At 53.9% G+C, this 25,235-nt stretch overlaps 1 protein-coding gene and 1 long non-coding RNA gene across 5 annotated transcripts; both read right to left on the bottom strand.

The window, feature by feature from the left end:
- Positions 1–1,730: 1,730 nt before the first annotated feature.
- On the bottom strand, positions 1,731–21,765 carry CSF1 (colony stimulating factor 1). 4 transcript variants are annotated; one of them, XM_028830580.2, is made up of 9 exons: positions 21,552–21,765; positions 18,165–18,287; positions 16,860–16,922; positions 15,090–15,260; positions 10,721–10,868; positions 8,533–8,663; positions 7,893–7,945; positions 7,519–7,577; positions 1,731–3,861 (listed from the first exon to the last, which is right to left on the bottom strand). In XM_028830580.2, exons 1-8 carry the CDS (start codon positions 21,588–21,590, stop codon positions 7,532–7,534), a joined length of 774 nt encoding a protein of 257 aa, XP_028686413.1. In that variant the 5' UTR covers positions 21,591–21,765; the 3' UTR covers positions 1,731–3,861; positions 7,519–7,531. The 4 variants fall into 4 exon arrangements, with proteins under 4 accessions (XP_028686413.1, XP_028686403.1, XP_028686409.1 ...); XM_028830570.2 differs by having other exon boundaries at positions 8,533–9,557; XM_028830576.2 differs by having other exon boundaries at positions 2,085–6,659; positions 8,533–9,557.
- A 919-nt stretch (positions 21,766–22,684) lies between these two features.
- LOC144332183 (uncharacterized) lies at positions 22,685–24,639 on the bottom strand. Its single transcript, XR_013399990.1, has 2 exons — positions 24,355–24,639; positions 22,685–23,225 (listed from the first exon to the last, which is right to left on the bottom strand). It is a non-coding gene; the product is annotated as an uncharacterized LOC144332183 (long non-coding RNA).
- Positions 24,640–25,235: the final 596 nt, after the last annotated feature.

Below are 25,235 nucleotides of genomic sequence, written 5' to 3' on the forward strand. Positions count from 1 at the left end.
AGCCCCTGGTCAAATTTGCTTGATGCCAATCTTGGCCCTGTATCCTTGGTCCCTAAGTCCAAGGACCTAATCTCTGGGGTAGCGCTGTCCAGTAGAATTTCTGGAATGATGCAAATGTTGTATTTCTGTGCTGTCCAACATGGTAGCCACATGTAGTTACAGAGCCCTTGAAATGTGGATAGTATAGCTAAGGAACTGAATGTTTACTTTTATTTCATTCTAATTAATTTAAACTTAAATAGCCATCTTACCTGACAGTGCAGCTCTAGATACTTCTTATCCTGGATCACTGTGGAATCACCTGAGATGTCTTTTAAAAAGTTTTGACACCTGGTGCCTGAGCCTCGCCCCTAAGATTCGATTTCATTGATCTAGGGTGGGGCTCAGGGGATCAGATTTTTTTTTTTTTTTTTTTTTAAAACAACCCAGGTGGCCGGGCGCGGTGGCTCAAGCCTGTAATCCCAGCACTTTGGGAGGCCGAGACGGGCGGATCACGAGGTCAGGAGATCGAGACCATCCTGGCTAACACGGTGAAACCCCGTCTCTACTAAAAATACAAAAAACTAGCCGGGTGAGGTGGCAGGTGCCTGTAGTCCCAGCTACTCCGGAGGCTGAGGCAGGAGAATGGCGCAAACCCGGGAGGCGGAGCTTGCAGTGAGCTGAGATCCGGCCACTGCACTCCAGCTCGGGCTACAGAGCAAGACTCCGTCTCAAAAAAAAAAAAAAAAAAAAACAACCCAGGTGATTCTCCTGGAAGCCAGCGTTGGGAACCACTAATCCAAAGCTGTCTACCACACCCTCAGGGATTGAGAGGCCCCTCTTGTCATAGCTTTGCCCAGGGTGTATGTTTGGGCCTTCAACTCCTCTGGCCCTGCCTAATACCCCTCTCCCCACGGAAAGCCACACCCTCAGTCTCCTCTCCAGCTCCAGTAGGAAGGTCAAGCCCGAACGAGGGCCCTCACACAGACTCCTGGCTCTCCCCCGCTAAACACACTCACTTCGCAGCCTGGAAACAGGACTCATTCATCCCAGAGCCTGCAAGGACCTAGCCAGCTCCCTCTGCCCTGGTCAGCAGGGCTCAACGGTCAAGGAGCCTTATCCTCACAGGCCCCCGGGGTCCTTGGACAGAGCCCAACCAGCCATTTTCCTAGGCTGGGCAGGAGCAGGGGCCGGTGACCAGGCCTGGGGTTTGGCCACTTTCTGCCCAATACGACCAGATATGCAGATGAATGTGTTTGGGACAGCAATAATACAGGAGGTCGGCCAGGCGCATTGGCTCAAGCCTGTAATCCCAGCACTTTGGGAGGCCAAGACGGGCGGATCACGAGGTCAGGAGATCGAGACCATCCTGGCTAACACGGTGAAACCCCGTCTCTACTAAAAAATACAAAAAACTAGCCCGGCGAGGTGGCCGGCGCCTGTAGTCCCAGCTACTTGGGAGGCTGAGGCAGGAGAATAGCGTAAACCTGGGAGGCGGAAGTTGCAGTGAGCTGAGATCTGGCCACTGCACTCCAGCCTGGGTGACAGAGCGAGACTCCGTCTCAAAAAAAAAAAAAAAAAAAAAAAATACAGGAGGTTTTGGTAACAAGACTGAAACTTGGAGAGAACCTTCCTCCCCTGTGTTTTGTGGAAAAAGGTTCTCTGAGCTGGGGTTCATCCAGCAACTGCTGCCCACCCACCCTGATGTTTGCCACCCACACCCCAAAAGCAACTTTCCCACGACTCACATGGCAGCTTGTGCACTTCTTTTATTATTAAATATATAAGCAGCTTCCTATCTTTTAAATAGATATTTAAATGACTTTATATAAAATAATTCACCACTTCCAAGTATAAAAACAAAATCTCACAGTGCGTGAGCCAATGTCCTCTCTCGACTTCTCAGAGAACAGAAGGGGTTCCTGAGCAGGTAGCCTGGGGGGACACCAGAGGCGGCTCTGGGGCTCCTCCTGCTCTGATGCCACCAAGTGCTCACAAAGAGCTTCTGCAGTGGGTTGGATTGCTTTTTTGACCTTTAAAATATTATATGTTTAAGGTAGGGGGATGAAGGGGGAATGCCTTTTTTTTTGTTTTTTTTTTTTCTTCCATTTTAAAATATGTGTTTTCTAGCATCAAATATAGAGGCTGTGACTAGAAGGCTAAGCCCCATATGCAAGTTCACTGCCCTTCCCTTAGCTGTCAGCATCAGGACAGGGGAGGTGGGGCCAGCAGACCCTCACTTTCCTGGGCAGGAAGAGAAAGTCACGGGCCCAGTGGCCAGGCAGGGTAGGGTCTCTCAGTGGAGGACCCAGGGCAGCAGGAGAGGAGGCACACAGCAGCACAAAGGAACCCAGGGGCAACTGGCAACCCTGTCGCCTGTTACCTAGGCCTCAGAGCCACCACCACGGACTGGCCACGAAGTGGAGGCCCTCCAAGCATTGGAAGCTGAGGCCTGGCTCTCCTGATTGCTCTTCCACCCTGGCTTGCCTGGTTAGAGGTGATGGTAGACGGGTGGGTGAGAGATGGAGGTTATCACTGCCAACCAAGGTCAGGAGGAAAGAAGGGTGAGAAGTGGATGGGAGCTGGGTGCCATGCAGGTGGGGCTGAGATGCAGCCCAGCCCATGGCTCCTGACAGGGATAACCTGCTCAGCTCCAGGTTCCTGTCAGCAGCAGGGAAAGGACACTGGGCTGGGGTTTGGGAGTGCAGACCCTCCCCCAACCTCAGGGGCATACCTATATTTCAAAGGCCCATCTTCAGTCAGAGCTCGCCCTGCAGCCTCTCTGTCTGTGCCCTCCCCTCCCTGGCTCTCTCCCACTAGTTCCTTCCCTCTTGGGAATGTCAAAGTGCAAGATGCAGAAACCTGGGCGAACAACACAGCCTAAAGACCGGCTCTGGCTGGCAGCCCAGGAGGTTCTCCCACCCCGCTCCACCCCGGGGAGTCAAAGGCCAGGTCAGGAGAAGGTCAGGGCTGAGGGGCTCCCTCAGTCGACTGGTGAGGCCAGCTCAGTGCAGGAGGCTGGGGAGAGGCTGGAGAGTGGAGGACGGATGGATGCTGGCTCATGGATGGACGGGGGCAGGCTGTTCAGCAGGCTGGTACAGTGTTCACAGTGCAATGGCTTCCTTCATGAGGGGAGCCTCTGCTTGGCCTCCCGCTAAAACTCTGGCAGGTGCTGGAAGGAGGAGAGGCAGAGGCCAGTGCTTGATCCCCCTCTTGGCATCACTGGCAGGTCGGGCCGGTCCTGAGGGCAGGGCTGGCCTCCCCTCTGTGCCTGGCAACCAGCACAGGGCACTTGGGTGAGCCGAGGGTGTAGACCCTTCAGGCTGTCAGTGCAGACCAGCAGGTCCAGAGGCCTCCTCTTCCCGTCTCTCAGGCTGACACCTTTACGGGAAATCAAGCCGACGCCGTCCCGCCCTGTGAACTTCAGGCTCCTCTCTCTGGAGACAGGTCCATGCCTGTCCAGGCTGGGATCCCTTGGCACCAGGCGGGCCCTCTGGGTGCAGGGTTCTTTCACTCCTCAATGTCCACCCTACTTTCCCACAAACCACAGGCTGATGGGTCCCTGGCCTGGGTGCTGGCATGGAGGGGAGGGAGAGGAGGGTGCAGCCCCTGAGGAAAGAGGGTCCTGAGCCGGGCTCGCCGGCCTTCCTCAAGCACATGGGAGCCTCCAGGGCTCACAATAAATAGTGGCAGCATGGGGAGCATCCTCTGGCCTCTCTCAGTCAACAGTCTGCAGGTTGAGACAGAGGGGCCCTAGCCTGGCTGCTCTGGTCCGGTCCTCTGGTGGAGGGCAGACCACATTCCAGGAGGATGGCCGGGGAGGGGTGGTGGTGGACGCCCCATAATGTCTCCTCCCACGGAGAGACTGTCCTGTGCGTCCAGCTGTGGGAGAGAAGGAAAGGCTAGTCAGCAGAGTGGGAGTGCGGGGAGGGTCGTTGAGGACATGGGTTGGGAGGTGTGGCATTCCTGTGGGCTGTTGGCGGTGTTGCAGGCGGGACTTCCTTTCCTCCCTTCCCTAGCCTTTCCAGACACCACAGAGAGAGCAGGCGGCTTTCTCTGGCACCAGCCCAGGCCTCTGGCCAAACTGGCCTCACCTCCTATCTCCTCCTGGGGAATCAGGGCCTCAGTGGAAGATAACAGGGCCCAGGAGAGGTCTGGGCAAGGCTGGGAAGAGGGGTTACTCCTCAAGCAGAGGGCTCTGATGAGGAGCGAAGCGGGCACTTGAATGTCTTTGGACCCCTCCTCAGGCAAGGTCATCTCATTGGTCTTGGCCCAGTGAACAAAAGGTGATTCCTGCTAACACTAGCAAAGAAGAATCTTTCATTTCCACCTCCACAGCATTCATCAGAGGGGCATCACATATGATGTTCAAGACAGTCGGGCAGAGCTAGCTGAAGAGGAAGAACTTGGGCCAGAGAGGAAAAGTCTAGAGGTAGTGCCGGGACAAGGAAATTCCCACACTGCCATTTGGCATGCTGACCCCTAAGCAACCCAGCCCCTCCTGGATGGGCCGAGGGCCTTGCCTCCTGCATCATCCATGGGAGTCAGGGCCTTGCCCTCTCCTGCTCCACCCCCATCCTTGTCCCTTGCCCAGCATCCTCAGGACGCTTTGTTCCCAGAGCAGAAATCCCCTGGACCCCATCCAACAGTTTGACTTTGGACCTTGTGTGGAGCCTCCCTCCCTAACATCCATAGGCCCTACTGGGTAAGGAGGGAAGATGGAACCACAGCCTCTGGCTCCTTGCCCATTCCCATGCTCCAGAGGGAAAGAAGGGGAACCATAAACTGGACATGAGCCATGATGGGTACAGCCAGGCCACAGGCCCAGCTAAGGCCCAGGAGGGGAGAAGGACCCAGTGGGCAAGTTCTAGCCTGCTGCCCCATCTCCTAGCTGCTTAGGGCTGAGGTGCTGGTGTCTGCATTTTCTGTGGCTCTGAGTCCCTATCTCAGTCTCTGCCTCTGTTTCCCTCTCTCACTTCTTCCATCAGAGCAGCAGTCAGTCTAGGGGCTGGCACTCAATCTCTCCAAGGCCACTGGTGCCTGGCCTGGAGACCACCTTAGGGCTGGACCTGCTGGGCCAAGTGAGATCTGGATGTAGCCCCTTGCCCCAGGTTCCCTCTCCAAGTGAAATCTTGAAGGGAGGAAAATGAAAGCTTGGGACGGGCCTGAGAATAAGCAAGTGGGGAAAGGAGGGTGGGCACGTAGAGGGATGGGACAGAGGGCCAAGACCACGGCAAGGGGTTTGGGGGACAGGCGACCAGTGGGAAGGGTGTCGTGGCACTGAGCCACCAGCCACCACCAGTTCTGAGGAGGCCTGGGTCATTTCACAGTCTTGCCAGTTCCCCAGCTGACCCACTCGCCCATCTTAGCCCACCCCACTGACAAGGTAGACCCCAGGATTCTAGATATGTTGTTACTGCTGGCTCTTGTCTAAATAGGTTCCCCTGGTTTTGAGCATTTGCCAAATTCCTTATCTCTCTAGAAAGGGCCCAGACCTGTCACTCCACACATGGGAGAGCCCTGCAGCGCTAGCTTGCACTTGGTAAAGAGTGTGACTGGAAACTTGACTCGGCCACCCCAGCTAGTCAGCCAACCAGCCAATTAGTCAGGAAATCAGCTAGTCAGTTGCTCAATGGGCTCCCCAAGCAACAGCTGGCCAGTTACCAAGATAGTTGGTTGGTTAGTCATTCACCCAGCCAGCTGGTCAGCCAGTCAGTCAGAGTCAGTCAGTTAGCTGGTTAACTGGTCAGCTAGAGGCTGGTCAGTTAGAGACAGCTGGCCAGGGTCAGTCCGTGAGTCAGCCCTGAAGCCAGTCAGTCAATATTTATTTCATGTTTGGCAAATGTGGAGAGGCCCTCTCTGTAGTAGAACCCAGGATGGAAAAAGAAACACAAAAAAAGTGGAAGACAGTTCCTGCCCTCAAGGGGCTTACAATCTTAGGGATGTGGAATGTACACATACATATAAAATAAGATTTAAAAAATATGAAAACAACATCCAAATAAGTGCAAATTGATATACTATTAGCCAAATACAAAAGAGCAGGAGGGGCATGACTGAAAGAAGCAGTCAGAAGGTTGTAGGGAAGCCAGGAAGGCTTCCTGATGGGCTGGCTGTGGGCTTGGGTGGGAGGGGGAAGACGTGCGCCAGCTGGGGTTGGGGGGGCCAGAGGTGAGGAACAATAGGGTCACAGCTACATCAACAACATGGGCAAGGACAACAACAGGCACTCATCAATGTGCAGGAGCCACAAAAGGGAGGGCTACAGAGACGACAGAATTAGGATTTCAAACAACTTCAATAGGTTCAGGTGATTGGCAGAAACCAACAAGGTGGCTTTAGCAAAGGTGAATATAAACTGCACTTTGGTTAAAAAAGTTAAGTTGTCCAAGTACAGGGTAGAGATGGTCTGGCTTGACAGAGGTTTATGGGAAACGGAACTAGGGGTTTTAATAGACCACAAGCTCAACATATGACAACAGTATGATGCAGTTGTTAAGAAAAAAACTAATGCAATCTTAATCTGCACAAATAGAAGAATACTGTCCATATCAAGGAAGGTAACAGTCCCACTGTACTCTCTCTGAGCTGGTCAGACATCTGGAGTACTGTGTCCGGGGCTGGGCGCCACATTTTCAGAGGGACATTGACAAACGAGTGTGTCCAGGATGGTGAGGGGTCTGAAAACCATATCATATAAGGAACGTTTGAGGGACTTGGCCATTCTTAGCTTAGAGAATTCTCAAAGGGGACATGGATACCTGACTTGAAATATCTGAGGGCTTTCATGAGAACAGGAGGGAGGAGCAGTATGGAGGGGGCAGGGAAGCCAGTTTTGCCTCGCATGAGGAAGACATTTCTCCCAGTCTGACTGGAAGATGGCACGGGCTGTGGCTAGGCAGGGAGCTGGCTTGGAACTGGGAGTGTGTGACAGTCAGCTGGCTGGCTGCCTGTTGGGGACATGGAGAGGGGCAGTCCCTTTGGGGTGTGACCCAGGGCCAAATGACCCCTGAGAGCCCTTCCAAGACTCAGGTTCTATGTCAACATGATCCTAAAAGCAAGGAAGCAGAACAGTCCTCGGCTGGGGAGGAGGGTCAACTGGTGGTGTGGGGGCGATCTGGCAAGCAGCTGCTGTTGGAGGGTCTTGGCAGCCAAGCCAAGAATATAGGGCTTGCAGTGGCTGCCACACAGAGCTACTGAAGATTCTTCAGGTGGATAAAGACCTTATAAAGGCCACATACGAAGAAGGGGGTTTAGCTGCTCTGAGGTCAAAGATGGCAGCAACACTAGAAGCCCAGTGCAGAGGTAATAGTCCCTGGCCTCAGCGGCGGTGGATGGAATGGAGGGGCAGGGGGATAGCTGAGGACCTGGAAAGGAGATGGTGGCTGGACCTGGCTGGCAATGTATAGAAAGGGAACTGGAGAGAGGCAAGGGAGTCAGTGTGGGGGTCTCAGGGGAATTGGTGTCACCAACAGGTGAGGGTGACTGGAAAAGGGTATAGCTAAGTTTTAGGAGTGGAGATCAAAATCAGAATCTTACCTTAGAATTCCCTCTACACTGGCAGTTCCACCTGTCTGTCCTCATCCTGAGTCAGGGGGCTGTAGGCAGAGCACAGCACTGGCATTAGACATCAGCAGGAGCAGGGGAGTAAGGGGACCCCGTAAGTTCACCCCTAAGCCCCACACATGCTCTAGGCCCTCTCAGATTGAAAAATCCCAGAACCGTCTAACTCTACGGAGAAATGAGGAAAAAGCCCAGATATCTGGGAAAGGAGAGAAGACCGTCTCTACCCCATCCTGTTCCGCAGCTCCATTTCCTCAGAGCAAGCAGGAGAGCCCCACCACCACGAAGAGGGGAAACAGATCCCAAGCCAGGCCCCCAGTGCCTCCCAGAGCCCCACCTCAAGCTCTCACCTGCCTTCTGGCTGCTCCAAGGGAGAATCCGCTCTCTGAGGCTCTTGACGGCTCTGAGGACAGGAAAGAGCATCTCACTGAGGAGCCGGGGGAGGGTGGGGGGACGGTGGCCCCATCCCCAGTAAGGGCTGCCCCAGGTATTTATGAGAGAGTTGCAAGAGTCCTTCCAGCTTCCCAAAAGTGGGGATCAGCCAGAGGCCCAAGGGAGATTTGTGAGGTCTCTCTGCTGATGGTGTTCCCTCTCCTCTCCCCACGCCCTTGCAGGCTGCTCCCTATCGGTCCTCCTGTCCCAGGCTCTGCAGAACTCCCAGTGTACGCCCGCCCTGACACACTCACACAGCATTGCTCTCCTCCTCCAGCTCCCTGCCTGTCTGGATGTCATCCTGCTGTCAGCCCAAGAATATTCTCTCCCGCTCCCTTCTGCTCCACTCCCTTCCCATTGACCTTATAGCTTGAGCCTTCCCCATTCTCGAAGCAATCCTCAATTTCCACCTCTCATCCTCTGTGCTGAGCCAGCCCCTATCTCTCTGCGTCTGAAGAACTCAGGCCACAACCAAGCTGTCCCCCTCACCTGCACCCCCACCAGGCTCTGCCCCTGCCCTAAGGGACGCCCTCTTCTTCCTCATGGGGATCTGCTCACCCGCCGCCTCCGCCTGTAGAACAAGAGGCCTCCGACAGCCAGCAAGACCAGGATGACACTGGGCACCAGCAGGTGGAAGACAGACTCCTGGAGCTGCGGGCTGGAGGATCCCTCGCGCTGCCTCTCATGGCCTGTGTCAGTCAAAGGAACGGAGTTAAAACGGGCCAGGGGCCCGGCTGCCCCTTCACTTGCTGGTCCTCCTTCCGGCTCTGCGGGGCTCCTCCGATCCCTGGTGCTCCTCCTGCCCTCCAGCTCCCCAAGGGGCAGCACGCTGCCCGAGGAGTGGCTTCTGGAAAGCTGTGGCTGAGCAGAGAGAGTGGAGGGGTTGCTGAGGCCTTGGGGGCGTGGTGGTGAGGTCCTGGGAGAGCCTGGCTCCGGGGGGTCTCTCAGCAGGGCAGATGGATGGTCTGTCTTCTGGGGGGTGTGATTCCAGTCCTGGCCAGTGGGCCTCATGGGGCCCACCCTGGGCAAAGTGGTACCAGTTACATCTGCCAGCTGTTGGCCCTTTGCTGATGCAGGGAGTGGAGAAGATGCTGAGAGGAAGTTGCTGGGTTTGGCGGGCTCTGTCTGCATGCTGCCCCCTCCTGGCCTGGAGGGGTAAAGCTCTGTCCCTTGGGACACAGGAATCTCACTGGCCTCTCCAGAGGCTTCTTCTGGGGCCCAGTTAGTGCCCATTGCCGAATCAAGAATATCCTCCATCCCGGTGTTGAAGGCCCTGACAGAGGGGCGAGGCTGTGGTGAGCCACCGATGGTGCTGTCCTTGACAACCGGGGTCTCTGGCGGCTCAAGGCTCTGGCAGGTGCTCCTGGGTGGTCGCTGCTTGGCACTGCCTGGATCCACTGTGCGCAGGGGCTGCTCACCAGGCAAGAGGGAGCTGCCCTCAGTTCCCTCAGAGTCATCCCAGGTCAAGCCAGCCATAGGGGCCATGGAGGGGGCGAGGGGTTGATGAGGGGAGACAGAGGCCGGGTCACTGCTAGGGATGGCTTTGGGGTACAGGCAGTTGCAATCAGGCTTGGTCACCACATCTGAAAGAACCATAGAGAGAGGGAGAGAGAAAGATGGGGAGGAGATAGAGTCACTAGCCTCCAGCACAGCTTTCCTAGAGCGGGGCAAGAGGGGAATATGAGTCTGGGGGGCCCTCATCTCCTAGCTCAGCCCTGGAGCTGAGAAGAGGATGGGACTAGAGTGGGTGCTCATGACACAGGGAAGGTGCCATATGCAGGGTCTTATGGGCAGTGACAAAGAACAGGGTTGAGATGTACACACTGGGGGTAGGGGAGAAGGAAGATAAAAGAACAGCCCATGCAGGGTACCCACTGGCCACAGGCCAAGTTAGGGGTGAGCAGCAGCAGGTCAGGAGGTTGAACAGTTGCCTTCCAGACCAACACAAGACAACTTCAAGCCCCAAAGACACTGGTTTCATGCATAGCCAGGAGCCACACAGCCACAGCCACAGCCCCAGGCAGGAACAAGCTGGGGCTAGAATGCAGCCAAGTCTTGAAGCCTTGGGATTGAAGCAACGAGACCAGACTTGGCCACTGGCAGGTTGCAGGGCCCTAGACCCTGCCTTGGGAAGCAAGGTTGAATGTAGGAGGGCATGTGTGGCACGAGACGCAGAGACGAGGACACGCAGTGTACACATGTATGCAGCTGAGCCAGCCCTGGGAGTTCCAATGATGCTCAGACTTCAAATCCAGCCTTGTCCCTTGAGGGAACGCCCAAGGCATCCTGGGGACTTCGGGAGCCAGGGTATCATGGTGATTCGCAGCAGAGCTCCTGGAGCAAGGGCCCTGACTCCCAGATGGGTGTCAGCTGTCTCCACAGAACCCCCCACATGTTCAGTCAGCCTGCAGAGCCAGTGGGGAAAGCTTCCATACCTACAGGGCTCCCAAGACAGGCTCCCATTTCCACTCTCTAATCCCAAGGCACCAGCATGATCCTTCTTGACGCTGCCACATGCAGACAGAAGTAGGTGTGCATGCACACACATATCAGAAAAGACATGTGCCCAGGACCAGAGGCACGTGAAGCCACATATGTACACGGAACAAGCACATTCATGCATACAGGAACACAAGTAGCAGCCAGGCTGCCTCCCCAGGGGTCCCCCCAGCTTCACATCTCACCTCCCAATCCCCGTTCCATATGCCACCACCCCCACACACTTCCTGGCCCCTGCCATGCTTACCTTGGCCGGAGCATTCAGCAAAGCTGTTGTTGCAGTTCTTGCTGAAAATATTCCAGTCCTTGTCAAGAAGATTCTTTGTTTCATTAAAGACATTCTTGACCTTCTCCAGCAACTGGAGAGGTGTCTCATAGAAAGTTCGGACGCAGGCCTGGAAGGAGATCAGGGCCCCCTTTTGTGAGCATGACCATTGGCCCCATGTCTCCGTCTTGTTTGTCAAATTCCCTTGGCCTTTCTCACATCTGTCTTCTTTTTCCCTTTTGTTTCCTCCCTCCCCTTTCCCCTGGTTTGCAGCAGAATGAGTCCTGAGGTTATGAGATATGTCATTTATTCACCAACCCATTCAACACATGTTTATGTGCCAGGCATATGGTAATTATCTGGGAATCACGCAATGAACAAGAGAGAGGTGGTTCCTGGCTGAGTTGGACACTGAGTCCAGCAGGGACTAAACACATTGTTACAAGTGCAATGAGTCCTATGAAGAAGTACTGGGTCATCCGATGGTGTGCAACAAGGGAAACAAAACAAGTGTTCAGGGAGAATTTCCCCAAGGAATCAACTAAAAGATGAGCAAGAGTTAACCAGGAAAGAGATGGGATTCCAGAGAGCTGTCCAGGCTGCAAGAACAGACTGTGCAAAGGTCCTGAGGCAAGAAAATGCATGAAAGGTCCAAAGACTAAAAGAAGGCTGGCGTGGCTGCAGCACTACCATCTAGGAGGAGCATGGCAAGAGATGCAAAAGGAGAGAGGTTAGCAAGCGCCAGGTCTTGAGGGCCTTGTGGGCCAAGCCCAGAACTTTTAGTTTTGTCCACAGAGCAAAGGGAAAACATCTGAAGGGGTGTTATGGGTGGGCGGTGGCATGGTAAGCGTTCAGTTTGAGAAAAATCATCGAGCTGCAGTGTGGAGAAGGGAACGAGGCAGCCGCCAGGCCTGTGGGTCCTTTGCTGGCGTTGGTGTGTCTTGGCGGGAGGGCTGAGGAGGTCCCAGCCTGTCTTCTGTGCTGCCCAAGGGGCCCCGGCTTCCTACACCTACTAGAACTCTGAGAAGCTGCATCATCCTGAGTCTTCTCCCACCTCTCAAGCTGCTCCTTCTGTCTCCTTACCAAGCTCCCCTTCTCCTCCTGATGTCCAAATGCTGCTATCCCTCAGGGTTCACTCCTGGGCCCACCTCTCCTTTCACACAAGGCCATGCCATGCATGCCCACAGCTTCATCCAGGGCCTAACTGCCACTGACTCACAAATACCAAGTTTTTCCTTAAACTGAGCTTCACAGGGAAGAACCATGGGCTTTTCTAAGCTGTGAAGTCCTTGAAGGCATCGCTGCATCCCCCTGGCCTGTGCACAGTCAGCTCTTAAGAACTGTTTACCAGATAGGCCGGGCGCGGTGGCTCATGCCTCTAATCCTGGCACTTTGGGAGTTTGAGGCAGGCTGATCATGAGGTCAGGAGTTCGAGATCAGCCTGACCAACATGGTGAAACCTTGTCTTTACTAAAAAGAAAAAAATTAGCCGGGCATGGTGGCACGTGCCTGTAATCCCAGCTAAAAAGACAAAAATTAGCCTGGCATGATGGCACGTGCCTGAAATCCCAGCTACTCGGGAGGCTGAGGCAGGAGAATCGCTTGAACCCGGGAAGCAGAGGTTGCAGTGAGCTGAGATGGCTAGAGTTGGGCACACCCCACTATGCCCAACTTTTTTTTTTGATGGAGTCTCACTCTGAGTTCCCTCAGGAGCTCCGAATACCTCCCACTGTCTTCTCCGGAGACTTGATGGGAGCTAGCTCCTCCAGCTTCACCCACCCTCTCTCCTGAAGCCTGCCCCACAGCATTCACACCCGTCTATGGGTGAACATCCAAGGGGGTCAGAATCATCAGTGGGACAGCTGCTTAAGATGCAGATTCCTGGGGTCACTTTTTTTTTTAGATGAAGTTTTGATCTTGGCTCACTGCAACCTCTGCCACCCTGGTTCAAGCGATTCTCCTGCCTCAGCCTCCCGAGTAGCTGGGATTATAGGCATACGCCACCAGCCCCTGCTAATTTTTGTATTTTTAGTAGAGATGGGGTTTCACCCTGTTGGGCAGGCTGGTCTTGAACTCCTGACCTCAGGTGATCCACCTGCCTCGGCCTCCCAAAGTGCCAGGATTAGAGGCATGAGCCACCATGCCCGGCCCTGGAGCCACTCTTAAACCCAGTATATCAGACTGTCTAGGGGTGTGTCTGGGAATATGCATTTTCAACATATTTCCAAGTGATTCTCAGGAATCTTAATGTTAGAAAATCACAGATTTAGTACCTGTCTTATTGAAAATGTTTTCCTGGCCAGGCACAGTAACTCACATTTGTAATCCCAGCACTCTGGGAGGCCAAGGCAGACAGATCGCTTGAGCCTGGGAGTTTGAGACCAGCCTGGGCAACATGGTGAAACCCTGTCTCTACAAAAAATAGCTGGGCATAGTGGGGTGTGCCTGTTGTCCCAGCTACTCAGGAGACTGAAGTCAGAGGATCAATTGAGCCTGGGAGGTTGGGGCTGCAGTGAGCCGTGATTGCACTGCTGAACTTCAGCCTGGGTGACAGAGTAAGACCCTGTCTCAAAACAACAATGACAACAAAAACAGAACAAAAAGTCCTCCTCAATCACACACTCCCTCCAGCTATATCTCTTTTCCTGCCCCCATTCGGATCCAAGTTCTTCCACAGTGGTGTCTCTACTTCCTTTCTATTCACCCTGATCCGGCACCTGTGACACGTTGCCAAATCCAATGGATAATTTTAGCCCTCCCCTTGCTTGATTTCTCAACCCTCTTTTATGAAATTCCATCCCTTTTTCCATCTTGGAACCTAGTGCCTTGACTCTGCACTCTCCCTCTTTTCCTCCCACCTTCAGGCTGCCCCTTGCCAGGTCCGCTGTCCTCTGCTTGCCCTCCAAATGCTGGGTTCCTGGGCCTGCTTCTCTTCTCACAGTGTCTGTGCTGTCCAGTCCCATGGCTTCACAGATAAGCCGAACCCCCATGCCTCATAGATCTGTGCATTGCCGGTCACACTGAAGACCCGCACACCCAGCTGCCTGCTCAATGTCTCCACTCACCATTTCATGAGCACCTCACGTCTGCTGTGCCCCAGACTGAACTGTCTTCCCTCAAACCTGCTCTGCCCATGGATCATCCCCATTTCAGCATCATTGGAATACCCAGGTGCTCAAGACAAAAACCATCCTTGGCTTTTCCTTTCCCTCAGCTTCTCGCATCCACTGCACATACCAAGTCTTGTTGATTCTGGCCCCCAAGCTCATGGGAAAATGTCCAGTCCACTTGCCTCCACCTTCACTGTACCACCTGGTCCAAGCGTCTAGCCTGGACTCGCACCTTCTGCTGGTCTCCCAGCCTCCATTCCTGCCCCGTGGTTTATCCTCCACACAGCAACCAGGTCAGTCTTATAACCTGAGAGTAAGCCACATCCTGTTCATGACAGCTTCCCTCACCCTTAAGACAAAATCCCACATCTCTAAAATCACACATGATCTGGCTTCTGCCTTCTCTCCTCTCCCTCCTGCACTTCCCATGCTCTGGCCATGCTTATAACCCTTTGGGTCCCTGAATGTGCACTTTCCTGTTTGTTTACCTTAGGGCTTTCTGCATAGCTTTTCCTGTTCCAGAATGTTCTTCTAGCCTTACCACTTTCAACTCTTACTCATCTTTGGAGCTCAAATCAATATTTGCTTACTCAGAAGCCTTCCTTGTCTCTGCCTTCCCAACTCCATGGAAGTCTGAGTTCCCTGTTGCTCTCCCTGAGCCCTTCACGGTTCTTGTTCCCAGCTCACTCCTCCACCTCCTTCGGGTCGTCTCATCCCTGGTTTACTCTTCTCCAATGCTGTTATTGCCATGCTACATATTGTATATTTTACATACATATTTTGTTAACTGTCTCACCACCACTACCACCACCCCCAAATGTAAGTTCCAGGAATGTGGGGATTTTTGTCTGTTTTGATCACAGCTGTTTCCTGGTGTCTAGAACAGTATCTGGTACACAAGAGACACACAAAAACTGCTTGCTGTTGGAATGAACAGTCCTTATAGTTTGTAATTCTATTGACTGGTGTCATGGTTTGTTTAACAGCTGCCAAGCTCACTTGACTATAAGCTGCATGGGGTGGGACCATGTATTTGTTGCTCATGATGACATCGTCAGGGCCCAGCATGATCCCTCGTGCCTCCTGCCTGGTAAAGGTTGGTGGGATGACAAATGAACGAGAGTGAGTAAGCAACGGCATGAGGCGAGGTAAGCAAACGTCCTCTGTGCCTGTGGACCAAGCAGCGCCTCTGTAGCCGCCCTCTGCCCTCACTCAGTGCTCCCGGCCTCAGGGCTTCCTACCTTGTCATGCTCTTCATAATCCTTGGTGAAGCAGCTCTTCAGCCTCAAAGAGAGTTCCTGCAGCTGCACAATGGCGATGGCATTGGGGGTGTTGTCTCTGAAGCGCATGGTGTCCTCCATTATGTCTTGTACCAGGAGAAATGCCTTCTTAAGGTAGCACACCGGATCTTTCTGAAAAAACAGGAACCTGAGGCTTATAGCCTGGCCATTGTGGCCTGGGAACCCCCAACCCCAGGCAGATGGAGGGTTGCAGCTTGCTCTCCCCCTTCCCCCAGGGGAGGGACCACACCATGCCAGCAACGAGGAGAAAGCTGCCCTCAGCTTGCCTGTCTTTCTCTCTCTTTGGGATCTAGCACTATTGGAGACTGGGTTAGAGTGAAGGAAATGTGGATTCTGATTAGAGAGTTCTCTGGGTTTCTGGAATATGAGGTTTTAATCAGGATGGATGTACATAGGGAAGGTGGGCTCCAGGGAACCTCCCCCTGCCTTTCTTTCTGTCTTCCTCTTGGCTTCCTTTCACAAAAATCTTTTACCATATGGCCCCTTCAAATCCTCCAGGATATAGGGGGGGTGAAGACTATCTCATGGTACAAAGGATAACCTCTGTGTTTTGTCTCCCTAAAGAGATGGTAGTTGCCTTGAAGACCCACTCTGCTTTAGCTCCCTACCCCCAGCATCTAGTCCAGTAGGTTCCTAGCAAATGCTAGTTCAGGCATGAATGCTAGAGCAAGCGAGTGAGTGAGGCTATAAAATACTGAGGCTATTCTTTGGACCATGAGGTGGTCTCCAGTACTAACAGAGGTGCATATGGGTCTGGTGTGTGGAAGCTCAGAGACAGGGGCAACTTCTGGATACCATGGCAGTTTTGCATGAGGCATAAAGATGAACAGATGTGGAATAGTGACTGGGGGAGCAGGTGGAAAGGCATGACAGTCATTGGGAAGAGCTTGTGCAAAGATGGGAGGCAGGAAGGAGCAGGGAATGGAGAGGCGGTGTACAGGTTTATGTGGTGGAGAATGGCTAGACCTGGTGTAACCCAGGCTAGACAACCTTGGCTTTCTTCTGGAGTGATGGGGCCCCTGATGGTTTTGGGAGAGTGAGGTAAAGGCAGCAGGTTGGCGTTTCAGAAAATTCCCCCTAGTGGTAAGATGAAGAGTGAACTAAAAGCAGGGAGACCAGTTAGGAGGCTCCTGAAATTGTCCAAGCAACTGATTGAGGGGTGAAGGTAGGGATGGAGGAGACAGAACCCAGAGATGCTGAGAGGCAGAACCAGCAGCACTTGGTGGCTTGCTGGGTGTGGGGCAAGTCCAGGAAGGGCTGGACTGCCTCCCTGCCTGCTGGTTGGCCTAGTGAAAAGAAGTGACATCCTTAAGCGAAGCATGTGACCTGGAAGAAGTATTGATTTGCCTCAAGCCCTACAACCAACCTTCCTGGATTCAAATCAGGCCTCTACCACCTACTAGCTATGCTCCTTTCACCTCTCTGTGGATAATAAACAGTATTTGTGTACCACATAGTGGTACTGTCAGAACTAAATTAGCAAAGTGCTTGGTACCTAGTGAGCGTTTGTTATGTATCAAGCCAGGAGAAGGGAATGGCAGGGGACTTGAGCCCTGGATACTGGCACCCCAGAGTTGAGCACCCGTGGATCCTCACACTCTCAACCTTTCCAGCTGTAGGCATTCTGCTGCCTTCATGTTCCCACACACACCCCACCCTGGGAGTTGCATGCAGACTGGTACATGGATTTTGTAAACAGCTATCACTCACCAACTGTTCCTGGTCTACAAACTCAAAGGTAATTTGGCACGAGGTCTCCATCTGACTGTCAATCTGTAAGAGAGAGCAGGCCAATGATTGCAGGGCAACCTACAGCTCAACTCAGCCTTCTTCAGAACGGGGACCTTAACTTCTGAATACATTGGGGTTTGAACTTCATCCCTGCCAACCACATGTGGAAAGACAGTCAAGTCTAGGAGAAGATCAGTGCCTTCCATATGCCCAGGGGAAGGCTGTAGAAGAACAAGTCTTTTCCTTCCATCTGCCACCCCAGGAAATCTGACAAATGCCCATTTGTTTTAAGAAAGAAATGTCTATAGGAGAATATAGGATATAATCTTCCCTGGGAGGTAGTGAGCACCCTGTCATGGCAGGAATTCAAGCAGAGGCTGGACAAGCTCTGGGGACTGAACATCTGTAGGCGTTGGAGCTGGATGCCCTTAAAGCCCTCTTTAGCCCCAGAGCAGCAGTTCTGGGTTTTAAGCCTCAGAGAATGCTGGGGCTCTTGGTCTACCTTGGATTGCTACAGCAACTACATGCAGGAGAAGTAGCGCTAGGGCAAGAGAGGTGGAAGGCATAGCCCACAGGCCCCAAGCTCAGGGCCCTGGAGCTGGCCTTAGCCAGTGAGGCCCCACCCTGCCTAGCTGGCCAGAGGGATGGTAAATTCCCAGTGAGCAGGACGGCAGCCATGACAGCAACCTGATTCTGCCTGGGTGGACCACGTATGGGCCTGATTAGAATGAGATACGGGCTCCTTCATGGCCTAGACGAGCAGGCCATCCCAGCCTCAGGGTATGGGCAAGAGCCAGGGAAGTGAGGGTGGAAGGCTGGGAGTTAAGTGAGCACTTCCCCTCCAAATCTGGGTGGGGCTCTGATGCCAGACTGGCGCCACACATGAGAGTCCAGGAGCTAGACGCAACATCTGGACACAGCAGGCTGCCTGGGCTAGCTTCCCAGAGGAGGCATCCCACTGAGGGACAGCAGACCTCAGAAGCCTTTTCAGAATTAGTGGTTGATATTCCTGGGCAATCACTAACCCAGGCAAGCAGCTGGAAGCCCACCCCATCCACTGCCTGCAGGGGAGTCAGAGAGGGCTTCAGAGCTGGGGAGACCAGAGGTCCTAACTTTGGGAAGGCTAGTGAAGGACATCACTGGTGGAGCTAGTGGGAACCACAAGCAATGTCCTGCACTGCCCTATTTTCCTGCCTGCAACTGCTCTCTTTGACCTGCTCCCTGGCTCCTGCCTCCATTTCCCCAGTGGAGAGAAGGTAGAATACAGCATGGCCACGCACTCACCAGCCGCTGCAGAGACTGCAGGTGTCCACTCCCAATCATGTGGCTACAGTACTCCGACACCTCCTCGGTGATACTCCTGCTCGCCAGGAGACAGACCAACAACAGCAGGGAGCCCAGCCATGTCTGTGACAGAGAGGGTGTCATTTCTCCCCAGCCCTCACTCTCCCCAGTTATCCCCATGCCCTGCTCACAGCAGAAAAACAAAGGCCTCAAACCTACAATGCTACAGGCTCTGCCCCTTACCTCAGGATACAGCATCCCTCAAATCCAGCTTTCCCAGGATTTCTAGCAGCCACAGCACAACCTTGTTCTACCATGAAAACAACCCAAATGTCACCTACAAGAAGCCTTCCCAGATTAAGCCAAACCTAACTACACATTGAACTAATAGTGACACAGATGGTGTGCCTACCAGTCTAAATTTTAATGACACAGGAAACTCGAGGGCAGGACTTGCATCTACCCATTTTTTCTGTCTCTGTAACATCAACACTGAGCCAAGCACTTTTTGAACTGCCCTCAAGTTCACGTTCATGCACCGGCTTTCAGATGGCAAGCCAGAGACACCTCCCCTGGGCCCAGCACTTCCTCCCACCTGGTTCAATGCAGATCTGGCTCTGCCACTGGAAAGACTGTGGGATCAAACTCAGTTTCACTGGAACTCATCCCTTGCCAGAGACCTCTTGGAGCCCTGGGTATGTGTTTCAAAAGGAGCCCAACTGATTAATCAGAGGCACCAGTGCCAGTAACGGGCCATCTCTTGCCTGCCACCTGCCTATTTGAGCACCATCAGGCCTTGCCTCCAGCCAGCCACCTCTTATCATGGCAGAGAAGTTTTTTCTGAGACCCCTCTTCTCTCCCAGCACCCACCTGGCCCAGTAGCTGCTCAGCACCAGAGTGATGGGACTGGCTCCTGATGCCCTGTCTTTCCTCTTCCTCTCTTCCTTCTCTTCACTGAGGTCTCCTCATCCCTACACTTGGCCCTAGGTCTCTCCTTCTTCAGCCAAAAGCAGAGGGACTCTTGGGCTTTCTTTCTCCAGCTTGAGGTCACCTCCTGAGAGCTCCTAAGCCTCCTGGCAGCTGATGCCCCCAGATTCAGGGAAATGCTGGCAGGGTAGGGTGAGGGTTGACACTATCCTGGACTCTGGGTTTTGCCTCAGTAATCCAGATGTTGAGACAAATACTGCAAATAAGTTGCTCACTGGAAAAACACAAGGAGGCTATGAAACAGCCCACAACAATGTGCTAATCTACATATCACCAAAAGCCCAAATGCTTGCCAGCTCTTATGGGGAGGAGAAGGCAGCTCTGGCTGGGTGACCAGGGAGACTGCAGAGAGGAGGGACCTCAGTGAGCCCTTGAAAGATGGGGAGAAGCTGATGGCAGGAGAGGGGTGGGAGGCATGGAAGGAAGAGGCAGAGGACAGTTTAATACCACTCAGCACAGGGACGGTGAGGGTCCTGGCCGATCTGAGGGAGGGAAAGTGTGGAAGAGGCTGCCTTGGAAGCACATGTGTGGCCGATGAGGAAGGTGCCCACGAGGGAGGGCACACACTCAGCGCACGTGACGACAGTCATGGGGGCTGGGGGGACTTCAAGCTCTGTTGGGGAGGTTGCCCTGGGTGGGAACAATGGCCCAGGTTCTCAGGAACCTTAGGTTCAAGAATGATTGGAGGAAACTGGGCCACTAGACGGTGTATCTACCCCAGGCTGGCTGCCACTCAAGGTCTGGAGTGAATGGTGCGTATGAAAGGGACCGCTCAGGATGACAACCTCCCTGGAGGAGAGCAAGGTGGGAGCAATGCTTAACCCCAAGGGCTGTCTGGCTTTGGTGATATTTCAGGCATCAGTGTGGGGAGAGTGCAGCCACCACATGAGAGGCTGACTTCGAAGGTGGCCAAAGGGGATACCCCTGGACCTGGGGCCTCCATTCTGCCTCAGGAGGATCTGGACAGACAGTGGGGGGTTAACACTCTGGCTTGCATCTGGCTGGGCAGGCTCTCCTCTGACTGCCTCTTCCTCCCACTCCCAGCCCTGGCTTCTGCCTGGGGAGCAGCCCTCAGAAGGAATCTCTGCTGCAGGCTCAGAGATGCCAGGACACCTCTGTCCAGCTGTCCAGCCTCCTCTGCCACCTATCCTATTCCATTTCATCTTCCCCCTCAACAAGGCCTCTGGAGAGACCTGGCAGAACCGGGCCCTTGGATTTCCCCTGTCTAAACACAGCCCCCTTGTCTTCCTCTTCTTTCCTCATGGTCTCCCCTTCAGCCCTGAAGCTTTGCTTTCCTGCCTATGGCTAGCCCTTCTCCCTTCCCCTCTCAACCCTATCTCCTCTCTCTCAGTGGGGCACTTTCTTTCTGTGGACCCACTCTTCCCTTTCTCTCTCACCTCACCTGCAACCCTCTCTCCTCTACCCCCAAATAATTTTCTGCTCTTTCCCCCCCAGGTTTCCCCTCTCATTTTCTTCTAGGACTCCTCAGAAGCAAACCCATTATGAGCCCACTGACTGGTCATGAACAGTGCCGCGCTCACTTTCTACGGCTGCATCTGCTACTGCCACAGTTAGGGAAGGGCATCCCCTGCACAGTCAGGAGCAGACCCTGCCCCTGGACACAGCTCTGCAACACCAAACCCTCTTTCCATTTTCCTCAAGCACTGCAAACCACCATAAACCACCACAAAGCCCAGAATCTCCCCAACCGATGAAACCAGAATTTGCAAGAAAAAGAGATTCTGAGCTAGCCCCAAGCAGCCCCAGCGAGGGGCTGTTGCCGTCCCCCCACCCCACGTCCCCTGCCCCCGCCCCCCCCAAACAGCCACCCAAGTCCTCCGCAGCTCCTGCCTGTGGGCTGGAACAAGCAGTGGCTTGCCCCTCTCCGTCCCTCTGCCAGCAAGGCCCTGGCGTTCTATAATCTGGTTGACCCCCTGAACTTTCCCTGCCCAGAAGCGCCCATTCCCCTGCAGGGCCTTGGAAGCACGTGTGTGGCCGATGAGGAAGGTGCCCACGGGGGAGGGCACACAGCGCACAGCCACTCTGCCCGTGCCTTGGTGGTGGCGGGTACGGAGAGAGGCAGGGCACCCTGGCTGAGCGGGGGCTCGTGCCTGCAGGTGGCTCAGTGTTCCCCTCCGTGCAATGGGGTGAGCAGCCCTCCGTTTCCCAGGGAAGCCTGGCAGTCGGGGTGCAGCTGCAGGGCCGCCACCGGCCTCCGCCCTGGCGCCAGGGGCCCAGTCGGTGCGCAAAGGCGGTTGGTCCGCGGCGGGAACGCCAGGCCAGTGCAGCCTGCGCGCCCAGGCTGTCGGCTCCGACTGGCAGCTCCCGGCCGCCCGGCCGCCTGGCCGCCGAGCCCCCGTCCCAGCCTGTCCCGGGCCCCGCGCTGCGGCCGCCGCTTACCGTGGGAGGGCAGCGCCCGGCGGCGCCCGGCGCGGTCATACGGGCAGCTGGGTCCCGGCCGGGCGCGTCGGCCGCCCTCGCTTACTCGCTCGCTCGCTGGCCGCTGCGGAGTGGGCGCCCCGGCCGAGGGCCGCGCCGCTGTCCCGGGATGCGGAGAGCGGCTCTGGCGCCGAGAGGACCCAGACAAACTTTCACTTTCCCCGGGCCGAGCCTCACTGGCCAGCCCTCGGCACAGCCTTTTAAGAGAGGCTGTGGGGGCATGTGGTTTATGGGAAATCACCCTGGCCAGGCGCCAGACACACACATACACACACACACACACACACACACGCGCGCGCACTGACACAGACACACACACTCCAGAGGCCCACTCAGCCGCCTCCCCCGCCTCCCCCTCCCCCACCCGCCGGCCGGCCGGCCCCGCTCGCGCGTCTTCCCAGTCACCCTCTGTCTTCTGCGCTGCACTTCCAAGCCTTCAGCAAAGGAGCGCGGGCTCCACCGCGTCCCCACCCCGCCTTCCCCGCGCCCTCTGCGGACCGACCCTTTCCTTCCGCGCTCTCCAGACTGATCCGGTGCTAGCGCTCTTTCTATGATCTTCCCAAGGGACTTTCCCTGCAGGCCTGAAAATCCCCAAATCTTAGCAGAAAACGGACCGAGAGCAGGGACAAGCACTGGGAAGGGAGGAAAATCCTTTGAAGACGCCCCCACCCCATTCTCGGAGTGCCGAAAGGAGTCCAGTGTTACTTGCTCCCTCGTGGAGCCTGAGTCAGCAGGTTTGCCGGCAGCCCCCTTCTTCCTCTGCAGTCCCCAAGCAGCCCGCCCAGCCTCAAGTCCCATTATGGGAGGGATGCCAGCTACCTGACCAGGAAGGGAGCAGCTGTGTCCTACGACAGCAAGCTGGGGGGCTGTTCCCTGGGTGCCAGCAGACACTTCAGGGCACCTGACCCTTAGATGATGAAAATGCTGGCTGGTACCCATGCTCTCTCCTGGAGGCAAAATCCAGCTCAGATTGGAAAGGTCCTGCACCTGGACCCTAGATTTCCCTGGATGTTTTCGGAAATTGCACTTACTGAGGTGATTAATCACGTTTTGTTTCTATATGAGAATGAATCTAAGTGAGGACTAGTAGGATGAGCCTGAGCCTAAACCTATTAATTATAATGCCAACTTCAGGGGCTTTTTCTTTCTTCAATTCATTATGATTCAATTCCTCTGTGAGGCTGCCCATTTCCACCCCCTGGGAAATAAAGGATATGTGGCCTGCTCTTGAAGAGGAGTCTCTTGTCAGTTGCACTACATATCCCTCACTCCAGTCCTAGGCAATAATTTTACACCTGAATGCCTTTGCTCAGACTGGTCCCTCTGCTTGGAATGCTCCTTTCTCCACATGGCTGAAGACAAACTCCTCATTTCAGGCTGAAATCGCATCTCATCCTCCACCAGCAAAGCCTTCTGTGACTCTCCCAGCAGAGCAAAGGGTCCTTTTCTTGTGTTCCCACTGGACTTGGCTCATTCCTCAGTGCTGGCTCCGATAAGTCGTTTGCCATCCATTCATTCTCCACAGTACTTTTTGAAGTGTGTAAGGTGGTACCGATGGTTACATTCTGTCCCCACCCTAGACCGAGACTTCCTCCAGGTGGCACCCATGCTCAGTCACCTCTGGATCAATGGTACCTAGCACATAATGGGTACCCAGTTAATGATGGTTGAGTTGAATTAGGCCATTAGAGAATACTTTGTTCTTTTGACAAATATGTGTTACCAGATGCTAGGCACTGTGCTGGGCCCTGGGGATACACCAATGACATGGTCACTGTACAATAATGATTTAAGATAACATGTTGACACTACAGTTCTTAAGACTGATAAAAGATTAGAGGAAGTAACCTGAGAAAGATAAACCAACAGACTTGTTGAGAATGGGATCCAGTTTTACTTGCTCCCTCCTTCACCAACCCAGCCCTGGCCCAGGTTCACTGAGGCTGGCATTTGGACTTTGCTCAGCTTCTGGAGGAGCGTAATCATTCTCCACGTTGGTGCAAGGCTTGAGGTCCTCATTCCCCAAACTGAAGTTCTTTACATACCCTAGTTTGAACCTGACTCCACTACTTACAAGTGATTTGACCTTGGTAGCTCTGCCAAGTTATTTGCTGTGTGACATTGGACAAACTTCTCTCAGTTCCCTTGTCTATAAAACAGAGATGTTAATTTCTCTCTCTGAACTAAGGTGTTATGAGTATTGAATGAGATAAGGCCTGTGAAGTATTTAGCACAGGGCCTGAAGACAGTAAGTGCTATTGTTACTATTATCTGTTCACTCACATGGGTTCTAAAGCAATGACACCTCAATGGTGCAGTGGACTTGGGAGTCCCAAGGTCAGATTTTAGTCCCAGCTCTGCCATTCATTTGCTGTGTAACTTTGGACAAACTCCTTAGCTTTTTGAGCCTCTCTTTCCTCATTTGTACAGTGGCAATTTTAAGACTTTCCCCAAGGAGTGGTCATGAGGTCAAATGGGTCATATGGGAGTCCCTAGGGCAATGCACAACACACAGTAGGGGTTCAGTGATGAAAGCTCTTTGGACATGTGGGCTGTGGGGCTCTGGGAGGCTCTGCCTTCACGGAGTTGCAGAGGGATGAGCAAGGTCCTTGATAACCATGACTCCACAGTGGGACTTGCAGCTGTCTCTTCTCTGTTACCTTAAAAGAAGGGATTGTGGATCTGCTTGATGTGGACATGTTTTGTCACCAGACACAGGGAAATTGAGGCTGGAAAAGCTGATGGCTAGCCTCAAGTGACTCACCTGAGTCTCCTCCGCTTGCTCCTGCCCTGGAACTGATGTTCTTCCCTCCACCCTCCGCAAGCCCCCCAGCCCCAGTGCGTCTGCCTGGCTGGCTGGGAGACTTGTGGCTGGCAGGTCTTGCCTGCATCTTAGGGCCAAGTCAGCAGGATGGTGTCTGTCTGCACATGGTGTCTTAGTTCTTCACATCCATGCAAGCTGTTTGTACCCATCCATGGGCAAGGAGTGCTGGTACCACAGAAAGAGATTTTTCACCCCATGTTGCCTCGGATGAAAAATGGAGGCCCAGACAGGATAAGCTCCAGAGTCACAGGATAACCTCCTCCTCCAGAGTCACACATGAATGATGAGTTGAGGGTGGGGACCTCCAGAGTGAGTCCTGGAGTAAGAGGACTCAGCTCTGCATGCTTACCTTGGTCAGCTTAGCTGCTGGCCTCCCTGCTGACTACCAGTGAAGTCATGTCCCAGGCCAGGTTCTGGGACAGGTATAGGGGAATTGGAAGCATCCGAGATTTGGGGTTGTGACGATTTCCTAATGTAGCATCATCAAGGAAGCAGTGCTCAGCTGACCCCAGAAGAGAGTAGAAGGGAGCATGGGAGAGATGCTATTTGTCAGAGGAACGAACCACTGGAGGGAGGTGAGAGATTGAACAGAGGGAAATGGAGATGGATGGCAGGAAGTGGGAGGAAACCCTCATTTGCTGGTTGTCCAAATGTCATTTCCTTGAAACTATTTGACAGCCAATTTCCTCTTGAGATCTCTTCTAGGGAATGGCCTTCTATCACAAAGAGCTTTCTTTCTTCCTTTCTCTTTCTCTTTTCTTTCTTTCTCCCTTTATTCATGCATCCCTCCATTCCTCCTCCCTTTCTTCTTTTTTCTTTCC

Source organism: Macaca mulatta, chromosome 1, assembly GCF_049350105.2.
Source record: "Macaca mulatta isolate MMU2019108-1 chromosome 1, T2T-MMU8v2.0, whole genome shotgun sequence".
NCBI lineage: Eukaryota > Metazoa > Chordata > Mammalia > Primates > Cercopithecidae > Macaca > Macaca mulatta.